The following is a 17108-nucleotide window of genomic DNA, read 5'->3' as shown; positions in this document are numbered from 1 at the left end:
GCGCAGCTATTTCTGGAGGAGGGATTTCGTCCACGTCACCTGGGAAGTATGCCGAGACCATCAAGATCTCTCTACTCCCTCTAGCGGAAGGTACCTCCATCCTGACAGCTACGATGTCCCTTTTTATGAATTCTGAAATTGGAAAGTATTTACAGTTGTTATGTAATAAAATAGCCGCTCTAGGAGAAAGCTGGCTGTCATCATATACCAACTTACATGAGTGTTGTGGAATACCTTGTATTCTGGATTTATTGACCCATGGCTCTTGAATGAGGGCCACGGTTAGATTCTCTTTGGTGAACCTCCGACAGAGCACACCCGTGGCGCTCTCAGCATGGTGGAGGTTCACTTGCAGAACTTTAGTCGCCATTTCCGGGGTTACCGCTTTTTTCCGGACGACGACTATCCGGCTTTGGATGTTGCGGATCATCAGGGTGTCGTTTGGTGTTACAGTTTGAGTTGCCCTCACGAAAACCCGCCGATATTCACCGATCAAGGAGTCCTCAATCGCCTTCAGCCTGTTAAACAAGATTTTGTACGCTGAATTGAGGAGTGTTATTCTTCTGTAATTCGCGCACTCCAGCGATGCCCTTAGGGCAAATGAGACCATCCAATCAACTACCAATTATGCATCATATTCTACCCTTATTATGATATTGAGCACCAAAACTACATAAATATGTGAAGAAAAAAAAACTCTATAATAGCGCTTGGAAAAACTCCGGCTTCAAAGGATTAAACACTATTATAGGTATACCTACCCGAGTCGTTGTTGTTCAGATTTCTTATTAAGAAACCGGTCCGGTATTCAGGATTCTTCAAAACCGTTGTAGGTCAAAAACAAGGTCTGCCAGCAGTACTTTTCATGTGAGTCAGATGATTGTATATTTTACACCATCCCGCCTCTATGTGGATGCGCTTGAGTTTGGTCCACTCAGCGATATGAATTATGTACACTTGGTTTCCTATTTCTACAGTGTTTTAAATGTTAAATTTTAAGTCATTCTTCTTAAACGTACATATATTTGCTTGGAACTAGTAGACTTTAACGACTCGGTTCGTCTATACAACGCGGATCTCACCACAACACCCCCTTGTGACGTTTCTACATCAATTGAATGTTAGGTTCACAGACCGTTGGCTGCCTCCTCTTAGTCCTAATGGCCTAAAACACCGTTTCTCTGTTCGACCTCATGGCAATCATAATCAGCTTCAGCCTTACAATGGAGTGCTTTCACAATATCTATTGGTTAAAATGATTTTGCTCGGGAGCTAACGTGAGCTTAAGTGGATCGATTATCCTTACTGGTTCTATTGTAGCTGTTCCATTCTAAAAGACCTAACCGCTAAAAGTAGTTGGAGAATAGAGCTTGGTTGTATGATTGAGAATTGTATTGTAGGTATTGATATTTTTGAGTCAGACTGTTCCGTTTTACGTGGAAAATTGGGATGGGGGTCTATAGATTGGATCGTGAGACAATGCGTTGGCACACTGGAAATTGTTCTCGCGATGTCTGAGATGCGCGCTCTAACGATCTGTTACTACGTAACTGTGTGACTTTCTATTCCATGAATGTGGTTTAAAACTTGATTTTTTTTGAATATTTACATCCATTTGTCTTTGGTTTCGATCCGTAATTTGTGTGCTTGTATTATCCTTTTCTAAAACAACGTAAACAGTCGCTATTTCGTTATAAATTATTCAAAAAACGATAACCAACAACTTACTGTAATAATAATGACTATAATTGTGTGCTCTTTGCGCCACAGCAATTGCAACATTCGCTATCTCTGTTAAAATCCGTTCGCTCTCCCTCAAGTATCTACAAACTCATCTCGGTTAAAACTCATCGCAATATTCTCGTATCACACTATTGGTAAAGAATGTTCTGATATTTAGTTACACATATACAACTCAGGAGGTACGATGATCAATTGAACTTATTTCCTAGACAGACAGAAATTCGAAAACAACATTCACACTCCCAGAGATTCATTCATGCAACCATCATACTCAACAGAAAATGCACATCAACCCAACTAGAAAGATCCTAACTCTAAACTTGTGTTTTTAGATCAACCGCTGTTAATCGTAGGCGCCATCCTTTTTGTTAATGTCTACAAAGTAGATATCGTCCTGGTTTTGCAGCACGTAATCGATAAAGGCGTTGATGGGCCCGATCTCGTCCAGCGACATCTGGGCTTGCTTTGGCCAGATCAGGTTCGGTCCGAACACGATCGCCAGGTTGGACGAAGTCATTTTGTTGAAATCTTTTCGTTCCATAATCTTACCGAGAAACTCGACGATATACTTGAACAGCTCGTAGTTCTCCTCGGGGAGCTTTTCGCGGAGAATTTGCTTGACGTTCCGCGACCGTTGCTCCTCGGTGGTCCACTCGGCGAACTGCACAATGTCGTCGTACAGTTCGTAGGTTAGCAGCGGCTCTTCCAGTTCTCGGAGGAAGGTCTTCAGCAGGGCTGCGACCACGTGAGTATCCTCGTTCGATAGGTTCACCTCATCACCCTGGTTCAGCTTTTCTCTTAGTTCCTTTATCCGAGTATAGTTGCCGGACCGCCGGAAGATGCCCTCGGTATCGATGACTGTCGAAATAGGTTTGAAATTAGTTGCAAGTTGATAATCAGAATTCTGGATAATGTTGTTCGTTAAGCAGGACTTACCGTCGGACAGCGAAAGGTGATCGACGCATTTGCGCACGATCGGTGGAATGCAATTGAGACAGGCACTGTTCTCGATGATGAACTTGAGCGATACACCGAACTGCGTCGTCCGGGGAATGTGTTCCATCGAGCGGCTGCTCTTGAGACTAGATTTACTGCCCCGCAGATAGCGTGAGCTGTTGTTGATCTTTTCATCGAACCTGTTCAGAAGATGGGAAAGAAATTATGTGCGTTAGTATCTTTCGAATGCTGGGAGACGAGACGTGGGATCAATCAAAGGGGACTTACTCTCGAACAGTGTCCGGCACTTTAAGCGTATTCAATCCTAACGACTGCTTCAGCTCGTCCAAGCTCGACGTGTAGATGAGTTTGCTCTTGAACTTTTCGCTGATGACTGGCTTGAAGAAAAACCACACCATTTTGATGAAGGTCGTTGGATGCACCTGAAAAGGAGTAGGGAATTGTCTTAGTAACTTAAACTTAAAGTAATCCACTTCGTTGCCTTACGCTGAAGCTTGACTTCCCCTATATATTTTACAGTAACTTGTGAGTCAATCCCAGCATTTATTTATGTGGAAACGGGTACCTTCAAAAGAATATCTCGGGAAATACACAATAAACGTTATGAAATTTAACTGTTGAAATTATATGAAACTTGCCAGAAATTTTGTGAAAGCTAAAAGATATTGTCCAGCAATTACCAAATAGAAAAAGAAATCCCTGGTCAAGGTTTTTAAAAATTTCATAATCAAAATTGAAGTTAGCAAAACTTATTATGCAAAAGAAATTGTATGGAACTTGCCAGAGAAGAAGTTGCCATGAAGCTTGTTTATCAAAAAGGTTAATATTGGTCACCGTGCAACCGATACTATTGTTGCTGATTGTTTATTAATTGTTGTAGCATAACAAAGAAGTAACATTTTGAACCAACAAATAGTTAGTTCAAAGATATATCAACATAATGCTTTAAGATAATTACCGTGCGAGCACCATATTATAGACAGCTCCATTATCTGAACAGTCGGCTAACGCAAAATAGATTTTCCTTTTATGAGGCATATATTGAATCGAGAGTTGAGGTGTTAATTTTATTAAGCCCCTCTATTATCCAATCGTTACAAAACATATCGTTTTTGACTGAACTGCGAACGTAGAGAATGTGTTTGTACATAATAAGTAACACCATGTGTTCAGAATTAGGACCACGTCGTCCACAAACAAAAATATGTCCAGATCAGAGATTGAAAGTTATTATGAGATTCAATTTATTTTATACATTTAGCTAGACAACAAACACATTTGATGGTAATGTGAAGCATTATTTCTAGCAACAAGAACTTCCATTTATTTTAGTGTTTGTTGTGAGATTCCCTTAACCGTTCAGAATATGGGTACCGCACGGTAATTGGTAATTATTTTGGTATTTAAATTTCATCAGAGTAAAAAGTGCAAACTACGCGTTACAGCTCACCTCGTGTCTGACTTAGATAAAAGATACTGAGGTTACTGATTAGGGCATACATTTCCACAAAGAAACGAATATTAGCGAAGCATATTACGAAAAAAAAAAATAAAGTCCTTCTAATGCATTTTAAAAGTATAACACATTGTAGTGGAACACTACAAATGCGTAATAAATTAGGACATTACATTTTGCCCTGTTACCCTATTGGATAACAAATTCCGTATCCAGGATGACGAGATTTCGTAATTGGCTTAGGTCCATCAGTCAATCCTGTAATCGTATTTTCTCTGGCAGGTTGTCTATTTGTTCGCAGCGTTTGTTGCTTTCATAGGTTGAAGGAATTTCTAATCCAATATATCTATCAATATGATACGTCAACACTTTGATGTCCCTGTTAGGGAAGGGTCTACACATGTCTTCTAGTTAACCTTCATCCAGCCAACGTACATTTTCCACCTTCAGAAAAGCACAAAAATGGTCATAACTTTTTTGTTTTTCGATGAATTTTGATGAAATTTTCACAACTTCCCGAAAAACTCTCCTAGTTTATGATGCCGGGGACATATGTGCCTGGTCCACATGGTTCCGGAGTTATTCCGGATTGTCTTGGGGTACCAAAATTGGCCACATACATTGCGCAACGTATATCTCAAGATCCCGATGAGGTAGAAGTATAGTGTCTTCGGCAAATTTGTTCAGCAGGTTAAGAACGAACTGGCAACGGCGACTTTGGTTCGCGATTCGGCCGCTAGGCGGCGCCAGTGTCAAAAATGTTCAAACCCTTATATCTCAGAAACCTGATAAGCTAGAATGATGCTGTCTTCGGCAATATTCTTAAGCAAGCTCAGAACTTCTTCTTCTTCTTCTTTATGGCTCGACGTCCTCACTGGGACTTGGCCTGCCTCTCTTCAACTTAGTGTTCTTTGAGCACTTCCACAGTTATTAATTGAAGGGCTTCCTTTGCCTGCCATTACATGAATTTGTATATTGTGAGGCAAGTACAATGATACACTATGCCCAGGGAGTCGAGAAAATTTTCCCGACCGGAAGCTCAGAACTATCTGATAATAAAGTCTTTGGTTTGGGATTCATCCGCTAGGTGGCGCATTGTGTTTGAAAATTTCAAACACGTATATCTCGATACCCCAATGAGGTACAAGCATGCCGTTTTAGCAAAGTTGTTCAGCAGGCTAAGAACTATCTGGCAATGGCGTCTTTGGTTCGCGAATCGTCCGCGAGGTGGCGCCAGGGTAAAAAATCTTCAAACTTCTATATCTCAGAATCCTGATAAGATAGAATGATGCCGTTTTCAACAATGTTCTTCAGCAAGCTAAAAACTGTGTGATAGTTGAGTCTTTGATTCATGTTTTATTCGCTAGATGGCACCTTATGTATAATATTTAAACACGTGTATCTCGTTACTGTAATAAGCTAAAAGCATGGTGTTTTCTGTAAAATTGTTTGGCAGGTTGAGATCTATCCTGCAATGGCGACGCTAGGTGACCCAACAAATCAAACCATCCGAACTATTTTATCTCAAAAATCGAAAAACGTCCAGCAAATTGTTCCGAAATTCAAGACGAAGTAAGACGTATCTGGTGTCCTTGGTTCTGATATTATTCGATAGGTTCCGTCTAGTATTAAGAAAATATTTGAATGAACGCCCTAATGAACAAAAAGTATTCCATTTTCAGCATAGCTGTTCAGCAAGCTAAGAGCCGTTTGGAATGATAGTAGACGGTCGAGTACGGTGGTACAAGAGAGAATACTTTAACACCGTCTTTGACCCCCTGCAGACAAATTTTGTCGCCCTACAATATTGCTTCTTTTGCTCCGTTTTTTCTTCCGGGAATGTCTCCGAGTGTTTGTATAGAAACTCTTCCGGGAATTTTTCCAGGAATTTCCCCAGGAATTCCACCGGAATTTATCCAGGGATTCCACTGGGAATCCCTCAAGAACTTCCTCCAGGATTTTTTCAGGAAATCTTCCGGGAATTCTTCTAGGACATCGTCCAGAAGTTTCTCCGGGAAATCCTCCGAGAATTACTCCGGGGATTCCTCCGAAAGTTTCCCCAGGATCTTGGACTTCCATCAGGAACTCCTTCGGCTATTTCTGCAGGAATTCTTCTGGGGATTTTTCCAGGAATTCCTTCGGACTTTTTTACCAAGATTTTCTCCAAAAATTTCACTGAGAATTTCCCCAGGAATTCGTCCATGAGTGCCTCCAAGAATTCTTTCATGAACTCCTCCGGGAATTTCTTTAGGAATTCCTCCGGGATGTTCTATAGGAATTCCTCCAAGAATTTCTCTAGGAATTTCTCCGGGAATTTTTCCAGGAGTTTCTCCCGGAATATATATCCGAAAATTTTCTAAGGAAAACTGTCGGTTTTATTTTTTAAGAAAATCCTCTGGGAATTACTCCAGGAATCTCTTCAGGAAGTCTTCCGTGATTTTTTTTTTCTCACAAAACCCTCAAGAATTTCTCCCGTAGTTACTCTAGGACTTCCTTAACGAATACCTCCGGGAATTTATCCTGTAATTTCTCCGGGAATTTCTCCAGGAATTCCTCCGAGAGTGTCTCTGGGAGTTTCTCCAGGAAATCCTTCAGGAATTGTTTTGGGAATTTCTTTTGGAAATCTTCCAGAAAATCCTCCAGGAATTCTTCCAGGAATTCCTCCGGGGACTCTTGTGAAATTTCTCCGAGAATTTTTAAAGGAAATGTTCGAGATTTTCTCAGGAAATCCTCTGGAAATTTCACCAAGTATTCCTCTGAGAATCCCTCTAGGATTTCCCCCTGGAATTCCTCAGGAAATTTCTCTAGAAAACCGGAGTAATTCCTCTGGAAAATTCTTTGGGAAATCTTCCTTCCTGGGGGATTCCCCTCAGGAAATTCCTGGGAGAATCTCTGCAGGAATTCCCTAAGGGAATTCCTGGAAGAATCCGCGGGAGAATTCCTGGAGAAATACCCGAAGGAATTCCTGGAAATAACCCTGGAAAAAGTCCTGGAGAAATCACTGAAGGAATCACCGGAGGAATTGCTGATGGTAGTCTTAGAAGAATGCACGGAGAAATTCCTGGAGGAAATCGTGAAGAAATTCCTAGTGGAATTCCAGGAAAAAGTTCTGAAGGATTTCCTGAAGAAATTTTTAATGGGATTTCTGGAGAAATTCCAGGGAGAATTTCCAGAGACATTCCCGGAGGAATTCCTGGGGAAATTCCAGGCGGATTTTCTGGAAGAAACATAGCAGGAATTCCTAGAGAAATACCAGAGGAATTCCTGGAGAAAATCCCAGAGAAATTCCTGGAGAAATTCCCAGAGGGTCTCCTGGAGAAATTCTCAGAGGGTTTTCTGAAAAAAAAAAACACGGAAGACTTTCTAGAGAAATTCCCAGTGGATTTTTTTTGAAGAAAAAAACATTAGTTTTCCTGAAGAAATTCCCGAAGGAATTCCTGAAAAAATTCTGGAGGATTTCCCGGACAATTTCTTGAAGAAATTTCCAAAGCAATTGATGATGATGATGATGATGGTCCCGCCGCGAATTCCTGGCGGATTTCCTGAAGAAATTCCCGAAGGAATTCCCGGAGACATTCCTGGAGAAACTCCTAGAAAAATTCTCGGAGAAATCCATCCTGGAAAAATTCTTGAAAGAATTCCTAAGGAAAATCCCGGAGCAATTCATGGAGTAATTTCCGGAGGAACTCATGGAGGTATTCCTGGGAAAATTCTCTGAGGAAATCCGAAGGAATTCCTGGAGAACTCCTGAAGAAATTCCCGGATGAATTCCTGGGGAATCTACCGCAGCAATTCCTGAAGGAATCTCTGCAGGAGTTCCGGATGTGGGTCCTAGAGGATCTCCTGAACAAATTTCCGGAAGAATTCCAAGAGACATTTGCAAAGGGATTCCTAGAGAAATGCCCGAAGAAATTCCTGGAAAAATTCCCGGAAGAGTTCCCGGAAGAAAAAAACGGAACAATATTGTGGGGTGACAAAATTGGTCTGCAGGGGGTCAAAGACGGTGCACCGAATAACCTAGCGAATAAATCACGAATCAAAGACTCAACTATCATACAGTTTTTAGCTTGCTGAAGAACTTTGTTGAAAACGGCATCATTCTATCTTATCAGGATTCTGAGATATAGAAGTTTGAAGATTTTTTACCCTGGCGCCACCTAGCGGACGATTCGCGAATCAAAGACGCCATTGCCAGATAGTTCTTAGCCTGCTGAACAACTTTGCTGAAAACGGCATGCTTGTACCTCATTAGGGTATCGAGATATACGTGTTTGAAATTTTCAAACACAATGCGCCACCTAGCGGATAAATCCCAAACCAAAGACTTTACTAGCAGATAGTTCTGAGCTTTCTGAAGAATATTGCCGAAGACAGCATCATTCTAGCTTATCAGGTTTCTGAGATATGAGGGTTTGAACATTTTTGACACTGGCGCCGCCTAGCGGCCGAATCGCGAACCAAAGTCGCCGTTGCCAGTTCGTTCTTAACCTGCTGAACAAATTTGCCGAAGACACTATACTTCTACCTCATCGGGATCTTGAGATATACGTTGCGCAATGTATGTGGCCAATTTTGGTACCCCAAGACAATCCGGAATAACTCCAGAACCATGTGGACCAGGCACATATGTCCCCGGCATCATAAACTAGGAGAGTTTTTCGGGAAATTGTGAAAATTTCATCAAAATTCATCGAAAAACATAAAAGTTATGACCATTTTTGTGCTTTTCTGAAGGTGGAAAATGTACGTCGGCTGGATGAAGGTTAATCATTGCACAAAACGATTTGATCAAAATGAGGCTGATGAGATCTCATAATGTTCTATTACGCCTGAGCACTACAAATGTGAATTTAACTTGAGACAACATTAACAAGTTAAAATGGAACATATGACACAAAGATAAAACTTGTAATAAGCATAATAATCATGCATCTATACAATCTTCAATCTTATCACCTCGTGAATCAATGTGAATAAAAAAATAAATAAAGGTCTACCATAGTCCTGGGAATTTATTAAAGTAATACTAACAATACTTACCACGTATAACTTTTTCAGATTCTTCTTAAAACTACGATCCAGTTCTTTGTACGAGTTCCACAAAAACTGCAAGGACGGTTTGCTGTTATCCTTCATACCCTGATGGAAGTAAGCGATGATGTAGTCGTTCTGGACGAACTCTTCCATTGATTTGATGATAAAACTGTCGGGGAAAAAAGGACCACACAATCACGTTAAATTCACTCTGTTCCAATGCCAACATCCAGAGACAGTTCGTTCACACCTATTGATAAATGTTCTTCTTAATTATACGGACAACTACGGAACATATGTCGGGCAGCACACTTTCGAGTAACGTCTTTCCGTTGTCGAAGGGAGAAATATCAGGTACACTGAATCACTGGTTATATTTGGGACGCGTTAATCAGTTTTCATCCTCTTCAAACATTGTCACATGATAGAGAGATATAATATTGCGCGCGCGATGCGATATCCCCACTAGACTAAATACGCGCCGACGACGATCAATGCGCGAGATCTTGCCGGTCGGTAGCTCTTCACGTTTGGTTCTGATCTCTGACTGACTAGCAACTAGCAGCCAACGAACGATCGATTCGCCGTCGTTGCCGAGATTTGTGCTCTTTGCTATTGCTACCTACTTGTCTCGGTGGGAGAGCGGAAAAGCGAATTGGGAAAAAGGAAAATATAACATACGCAACGTAACGATCGTGTCCCGTCTCGGCCTTATAGACGATAAGCTGGTGCCATGAAACGCAAAACAGGCCCATCTGTAAAAACTATAGGCAGTCAAAACCTAGGCGAAACATGCCAAAGGCTGTTGGATTCGTAGGAAAATTTAAGTTTGCTTAAAATTCATTTTTTTCTGATATTACAGAGCGCGAGGGCGCAACCAATCGCATCAAAATTTTGATGCGATCAAATTTTAATTTTCCCATACAAAGATGGCCCATCCTTGTATATATTTACACCTCAGAAATCTGAAATGGTGTGATTTGATGAGAACCTTTAGTTTAGCTCTTTTAGATATATGTATAACTAGTATTAATTTTGTTAACTTTCGTAATTTCGGCGAAGCATCGAACGCTAGTTCTGCAAAATTATCGGTAGTCTCTAAATGTCGTCTTTTTCTTGCCTATTTCCCTGCTTACCATCCATTAGAATATCGAGGAAACCGTTATTTGATGTGTCGCATGCATGGTTTTGGTCGTTTTCCGGCGGGACACTTGGAACTGGTTTCGGAATACTACCGGTTATCCCAAATATGGTCTGAGACTATTTTCTTACAAACAGTTAACAGTTCATTAGGTTATCAAATAATCCGCTATTTGATGTGCCGCATTTATGGGTTTGGGTCACTGTTACGATCGACCACTTTCGACGAGATACCTGGAATCGATTTCACGACCCTACCGGTTGTCCCAAATATGGGCTGTGACTATTTTGCTATTTTGCCAACTGTTCATCAGATTGTCGAAAAAGTCGAGATTGGATGTATCTCATGTATGAGTTTAATTCTCTTTTACATTTGACCACTTCCGGCTGGACACCCGGGATCGGCTTCGGGACACTACCGATTGTCTTACTAATCGTTCATAAGATTATCTAAAAAGCTGCTATTTGATGTGCCGCATGTGTGAGTTTTGCTCACTTTAATATTTGAACAATTTCGGCGGGACATCTGGAACCGGTAACACTACCGGTAGTAAGTTATGTGGCCTGTGACTGTTTTCTTGCTATCCCAAATATGGTCTGAGACTATTTTCTTACAAACCGTTCATTAGGTTATCAAAGAATCCGCTATTTGATGAGCCGCATTTATGGGTTTGGGTCACTGTTACGGTAGACTTTCGGCGAAATACCTGGAACCGATTTAACGACATTACTGGTTGTCCCAAATATGGTCTGTGGCTATTTTATTCCCAAATGTTCATCAGGTTGTCAAAAAAGCCGAGATTCATGTATGAGTTTGGTTCATTTTTACATTTGACCACTTCCGGCTGGACACCCGGAATCGGCTTCGGGACACTACCGGTTGTCCCAAGTATAGTCTGAGACTATTTTTCTTACTAAACGTTCATAAGATTACCTAAAAAGCTGCTATTTGATGTGCCGCATGTGTGAGGTTTACTCACTTTCATATTTGACAAATTCCGGCGGGACACCCGGAACCGGTAACACTACCGGTAGTAAGTTATGTGGCCTGTGACTATTTTCTTGCTAACCGTTCATCAGATTATCGAAAAAGCCGTGATTTGAATTATGTACCGCGTGCATGGGTTCGGTTCTCTTTTACATATGGGCACTTCCGACGGGACACCCGGAATCGGTTCCAGAGCACTACCGGTTGTCCCAAATATGATATGAAACTATTCTCTTGTTAACCCTTCATCAGGTCACCTAAAGAGCCGCGATTTGATGCATGGGTTTGGTTCACTTTAATATTCGGCCACTTCCGGTGGGACACCCGGAATCAGTTCCGGAGCACTACTGGTACAGATTAGCATTGGGCAAATCTGGCTGAGACATCGATTTGTGATTCCCCCAGAATCCTATGATCATATGAGGGGATTTTCCAGATTCTTAAGAGGATTATATCTAGAAAGCTAAGAAGGATTTTTCCAAAATCTGATAGGGATTCTTCCTGGAAGGGATTACGAAAACTTCTAGAATGGACTTCCCCAGCATCTTGAGAAGGATTCTTTGTAATTCTGTGAGGTATTCCCACATGAAACAGAAAAATTACCGCAGATTCCTGAAAGACATTCCTTCAGAATCTCTGAAAGGACTCCCTCAAACTCCTGAAAGGGTTTGTCCCAGAACTCTGAGAGTGATTCCTCTAGAATACTTTAAATTAGTACACCAGAATCTCAATAGAATTTTCCCATAATCTTATCATGGATTTTCCCTGATTACTAAGAGGGACTTCCCCAGAATCCTGGAAGGGATTCCTGGGAGCAACTGCTCCAGAATTCTACTGGGATTCTCGTAGAATGCTGAGAAGGATATCTTCCGAACCCTAAGAGGAATCACAAAATCTGTGCAGGTTATTCTCCAAAATCCAAATTTCTCTAGAAAATTCTGCCAGACTCTTGTGAGATTCTTCAATAAATAATAATTCTGAAAGAAAGTGCCCTAGAATCTTGAAAAAATATAGCCCCAGAGTTGCAAGGATTTCTCCAAAATCATAAGACAAATTCCCCAGATCTTGAGAGAAATTTCCCCAGAATCTTGATGGGGATCACCCCGGAAAGCCGAATTTTCTGAGAATCTTGGGAAGAGTACTCGCAGAATATTTTGTGATATTCCCCCAGAAACGATCTAACGCAGAATGCTGAGAAGGATACCACTAGAATCCTGTGTGGCATTCCCCCAGAATCCTAAGAAATATTCCCCCAGATTTCTGAGCGGAATTTCACCACAGTTCTGAGAATGCTGAGTATGATTCTCCAAGAAGTCTGAGAGGAGTTCCTGAGAATGCTGAGTAAGATTTCCTCAGAATTCTGAGTGGGATCCTAAGTGAGGAATCTTCCAAAATCCTTACAGATATCAACCCAGATCATCCAGAAATTTCAGAGTCCTGAAAGAGATTCCACCCTTGTAAGGAAATACCCCAATATCCAGAAATGGATTCCCTTAGAATCCAGAGATTCCCTAGTATTCTGACAGGTATTCCCATATAATACGGCTAAGAAAAATTCCACCAGAATGTTTAAAGGGACTCTTCCATAGCTGTGAGGATTCCTCTAAAATTCTGTGAGAGATTCCTTCAAAATACTGAAAACTATCAAACCAGCATCCTGAGAGACCTTATTCTAGAAAAGAGAGAAAAACTCTTCCAATAAGAATTCTCCCTGAATTCTATTAAAGATTTTCCAAGAATCCTGGGAGAGATTTCTCCAGTTTTCTGAGATGGATTCTCTTAGAATCATATATAGGAATTCTTCCAGAATACGGAGGGATTTCCTCAGATTTCCGAGATGGATTCTCCCTGAATCCTGTGACGGATTGCCTCAGAATCCTGAGAAGTTTTTCCTCGGAATTCACCCAGAATGCTTAGACGGATATCCCCAGCACTACCTGACAGGTTCTTCCAGAGTCCTGAGAGGGATTTTCCTAGAATCCTGAGAGAAAATCTGCTGCAGTATTTAATGACATACTATTAGAATCCTGAAAGAGATTGACCCAGAACCCTGAGAGGGATTCTCCACGTTATTAAGAGAAATTCATCTAGTCTAGAGTCCTGAGGGATTCTAAAAAAAGTTCGTAATCCAGAGATGGACTAACCTAGAATCCTGAGAAGGATGTGCTAGAACCCTGAAAGGGACTCTCTAGACCATAAGGAGGATTTCTTTAGAATCCTGAGAAAGATTCACTCCTGGGAGGGATTTCCCAAGAAACCTGAGATATACAGATATGCCTCGATTTAGTGGACCCTAGATTATATAGACCCTCGATTTTAAGTACTTCGATTTTATGTACATTTTACCTCGATTTTATGTATGTACATTTTTTAATGGTTAAATTCTACAGTGCATACTGAAAAAAAAGTAATTTAATATTTTTGAATCGAAAGAAAAATCGATTCGGTCGATTTCGTGGGACTTCAACATCGATTAATCGGAACAAAAACAACGATGTTGCGAACATCGATTCAAAATTGCCCAACGCTAGTACAGATATAGTCTGAGACTATTTTTCTGCTTACCGTTTAACAGATTTAAAAAAAATGCCAGCCTAGTGGTTAAGACTAAATTATTCTCGACTCCCTGGACATAGAGTATCTTTATCTTGCCTCACAATATACAAATTCATGCAATGGCAGACAAAGAAAGCCCTTCAAATAATAACTGTGGAAGTGCTCACAGAACACTAAATTGAAGCGAGGCAGGCCAAGTCCCAGTGCAGACGTAGAGCCATAAAGAAGAAGAATGAGAAGAAGATGAAAAAGAAGAAAAAGAAGAAGAAGACGTGCAATTTCTTGAAGAAATGCATAAAACATTGATATCCACCGAAAACGTATATGGGACAAACTTGTCACTTACGGCGAACTAAATCTGGGAAACGAATGAAAACTGCATCGCATTTACCTCAGAGAGGAGCCGCGAAGCAGGTTCGGCACGGGATGGCGAGAAGTCCCACGCAGCGGAGATGGGTGTCCGAGTGGCGAAAAGAAAACAGACGGGAAATCTCTTCTACCCCTTGCCTGCCTCGAGCGAGGCGCGGGTAACGGCTGACGGCACCTCAGCAAAGCAACATCATTATAGGAGGTAATGTAATCGTACATAGACAGAATTGGTTTGGGGATGATCACAACAGCATGGGAAATGTTGCATCATTTTTTTTATGTTACAGTGTATAGGTGGATTGATCATCCTACTCTTTATGCCTAAATATGCGCTTTGTCTTAAGTAGAAACTTTATAAACTATATCACATAGATCAACGGTTGAAAATTTATTAACAAAGCGCACGAAATACGAAATAAAGCACTATGCATTCTAACCAGATAATATGAAAATGCTTTAAAATACATACTCCGCGGGGTAAGTATTGTTGATTATCCAACGATCAGGGATTCTTTTGTTCTGAATCTGGGAAAAATTATGATGAGATATCGTAGAAACTTTACTGAGTCCTACATAGTATGAAACCTAAGTCTCTTCAAGTTCACTGCGATTATTGAGCAGTTTGCCGAAATCTTGATGAAAGTTCTATTATCATCAACTGATAAGATTCTCGGCTTGAAACCGTCATCTACCAAAGAAAACTTTCAGAAAAAACTTTTCTACGAGAGTGCATATTACCCTAGTTTAAACTTGAGTTAATGCTTGATTGGTGGCCCGTAGAAGATACTCCAGTATCGCTAAAGGTCCACAGATCAGCTGCTATACTCACACAAGGAACCAATGAGATAGCTACTTGGTGTTAATAGGCATCTTCAGTGTGTGAGTGTTAGTGATCTTCTATTTTGGACGAGAATGGCGTCTGCTACGTCAGATTGTACGTCAACATAGGGAAGGGACAGGAAACGCTGATTGCATCACCCACAACAGACCGTATATACCACTACGTCTGCACAAGTTCATGCGGATGGTGGAATGATTCTGGGATATGGTTGTGTGGCAGAGAGTTCACGCTTGGTGCGTGGATGCCAGGCATAAATGTGATAGATTGGCTGCTTAGAATAATTCACACAGTTCGCTGATTGCATAACTTGTAGGCGTTATATGGTAGATTAATACTGTACTGTGAAGTTAAGAAGAATAGGACGCGAATTTTCCAACCCGTTTCCGGGTCTAGCGATGGGTATGAACAAATGTGGTATATATGAACAGAAGAAGGAGAAAGAAGACAGAAAATGTATATTAGGGTTAGGATCAGTGATATTAGTTAAATAAGATGAAAGATAAGATCAAAATACTGCAAGAAATTATGGTCACAATTTAAGTGAACAAGATGATCACACCAAACTGCACATCCCTATTTGTGAACATTTGCAGTCGCAACCGGGAGATCAACAGCACCCAAACGACCCGTGTATCGGATCGGATCGGGTACCCACCACTCCGCTCGGTTTTGGTTTGATTTCATCAGGATGTCGAGATGTAAACGTTGAAACACGAGCACAAATTTGTCCACACGTTGTCGTTGTCGTTTGAATGCCCGAATGCGATCGCGCTGATGCGTGGGAAGAACGTCATCAGGTTGAACCTAGAGCTAGAGTGCACCTTGCCACCGCACACTAAATGGGCACACACATGTTCTCTCTCTAGCTTCGCGAAATCTAGTAGAGGTAGGTAGGTAGGACGCAGCATGAGAGATTTCAAAACGAACTGCTGTGCCCTACTAGAGGCGTGTATAGGTTCAGAACTTAAGAATAAGATGGTAATGTTGTTATGTTATAAAATAAGCAAAATATTTATTTGTGTCCAGAAAACTTACTTGTGGCGATCACGTTTGAATGGTTTAATGTTTTACCTTAACCCCATTTTTCTTATGGTACTCCATATTACCATTGATATTCTTTTAAATTATTTTAACTATCGCATTAAATTTTTTAAACATCATTGTAACTTCATTAGATCAATTCTAGACCAACATTTGAAAAGGGCGTAACAGCCATTTCGAATTTCTGCTTCTCCCATCCCTCCTAGGCTTACCCCCCATTATTCATGAAATCTTTTACCAGTAGCAGATAGATCTGACTCCCCTCTATCTGTTAACGGGAAAAGTTTGCATAAAAATATTGAAATGCGACCAGGAGGGACGGAACAAGTGATAATTTGCAATGGTTGTTCCGCCCTTTTCAAATGTTAGTCTAGACCAACATTTGAAAAGGGCGTAACAGCCATTTCGAATTTCTGCTTCTCCCATCCCTCCTAGGCTTACCCCCCATTATTCATGAAATCTTTTACCAGCAGCAGATAGATCTGACTCCCCTCTATCTGTTAACGGGAAAAGTTTGCATAAAAATATTGAAATGCGACCAGGAGGGACGGAACAAGTGATAATTTGCAATGGTTGTTCCGCCCTTTTCAAATGTTAGTCTAGAATTCAAATTTAGCTAATTATTTTAAGATAATACTACCACAGAGAAACAGACGTCACACTGTCATTGCTTCCCATAGATTATCTTTTTAACGGTTGATTCAAATATTCAGTAGTACAGCGGTTTTCAGATCGTGCACCGCGGTGCACTTGGTGCACCGCGAAGACATGACAAGTGCACCGCAACACTTCAGAAAAGTGCATGTTTAACTTTAAATTTAAATTCATTACCTATTTCATGAAAAATAATTCAACTTAATTAGAACAACTGAACTATTGTAAGGTGCTCCAAGGGTTACCCTCAATTTCCATTATTTCAGCCAGCGAGTTAACATTGAATCCAGCAAAAACCGTCTCAGATATTCGCGAAGAATCATGGTACA

At 40.9% G+C, this 17108-nt stretch overlaps 1 protein-coding gene across 1 annotated transcript in view; it reads right to left on the bottom strand.

Moving 5' to 3' along the window:
- Positions 1 to 857: 857 nt before the first annotated feature.
- Positions 858 to 17108, bottom strand: part of LOC109411464 (rho GTPase-activating protein 68F) — a 114427-nt gene continuing 98176 nt past the window's right edge. Inside the window, exons 6-9 of the mRNA XM_029870196.2 lie at positions 9197 to 9359; positions 2968 to 3122; positions 2680 to 2879; positions 858 to 2601 (exon numbers count right to left, since the gene is read on the bottom strand). Coding sequence (XP_029726056.1) covers positions 2087 to 2601; positions 2680 to 2879; positions 2968 to 3122; positions 9197 to 9359 — 1033 coding nt within the window. The 3' untranslated portion in view covers positions 858 to 2086. The remainder of the gene's footprint in view (positions 2602 to 2679; positions 2880 to 2967; positions 3123 to 9196; positions 9360 to 17108) is intronic.

This window comes from Aedes albopictus, chromosome 2, assembly GCF_035046485.1.
Source record: "Aedes albopictus strain Foshan chromosome 2, AalbF5, whole genome shotgun sequence".
NCBI lineage: Eukaryota > Metazoa > Arthropoda > Insecta > Diptera > Culicidae > Aedes > Aedes albopictus.
The sequence above is the reverse complement of the archived record's forward strand: the minus strand, read 5'-3'. Positions and strand labels throughout refer to the sequence as shown.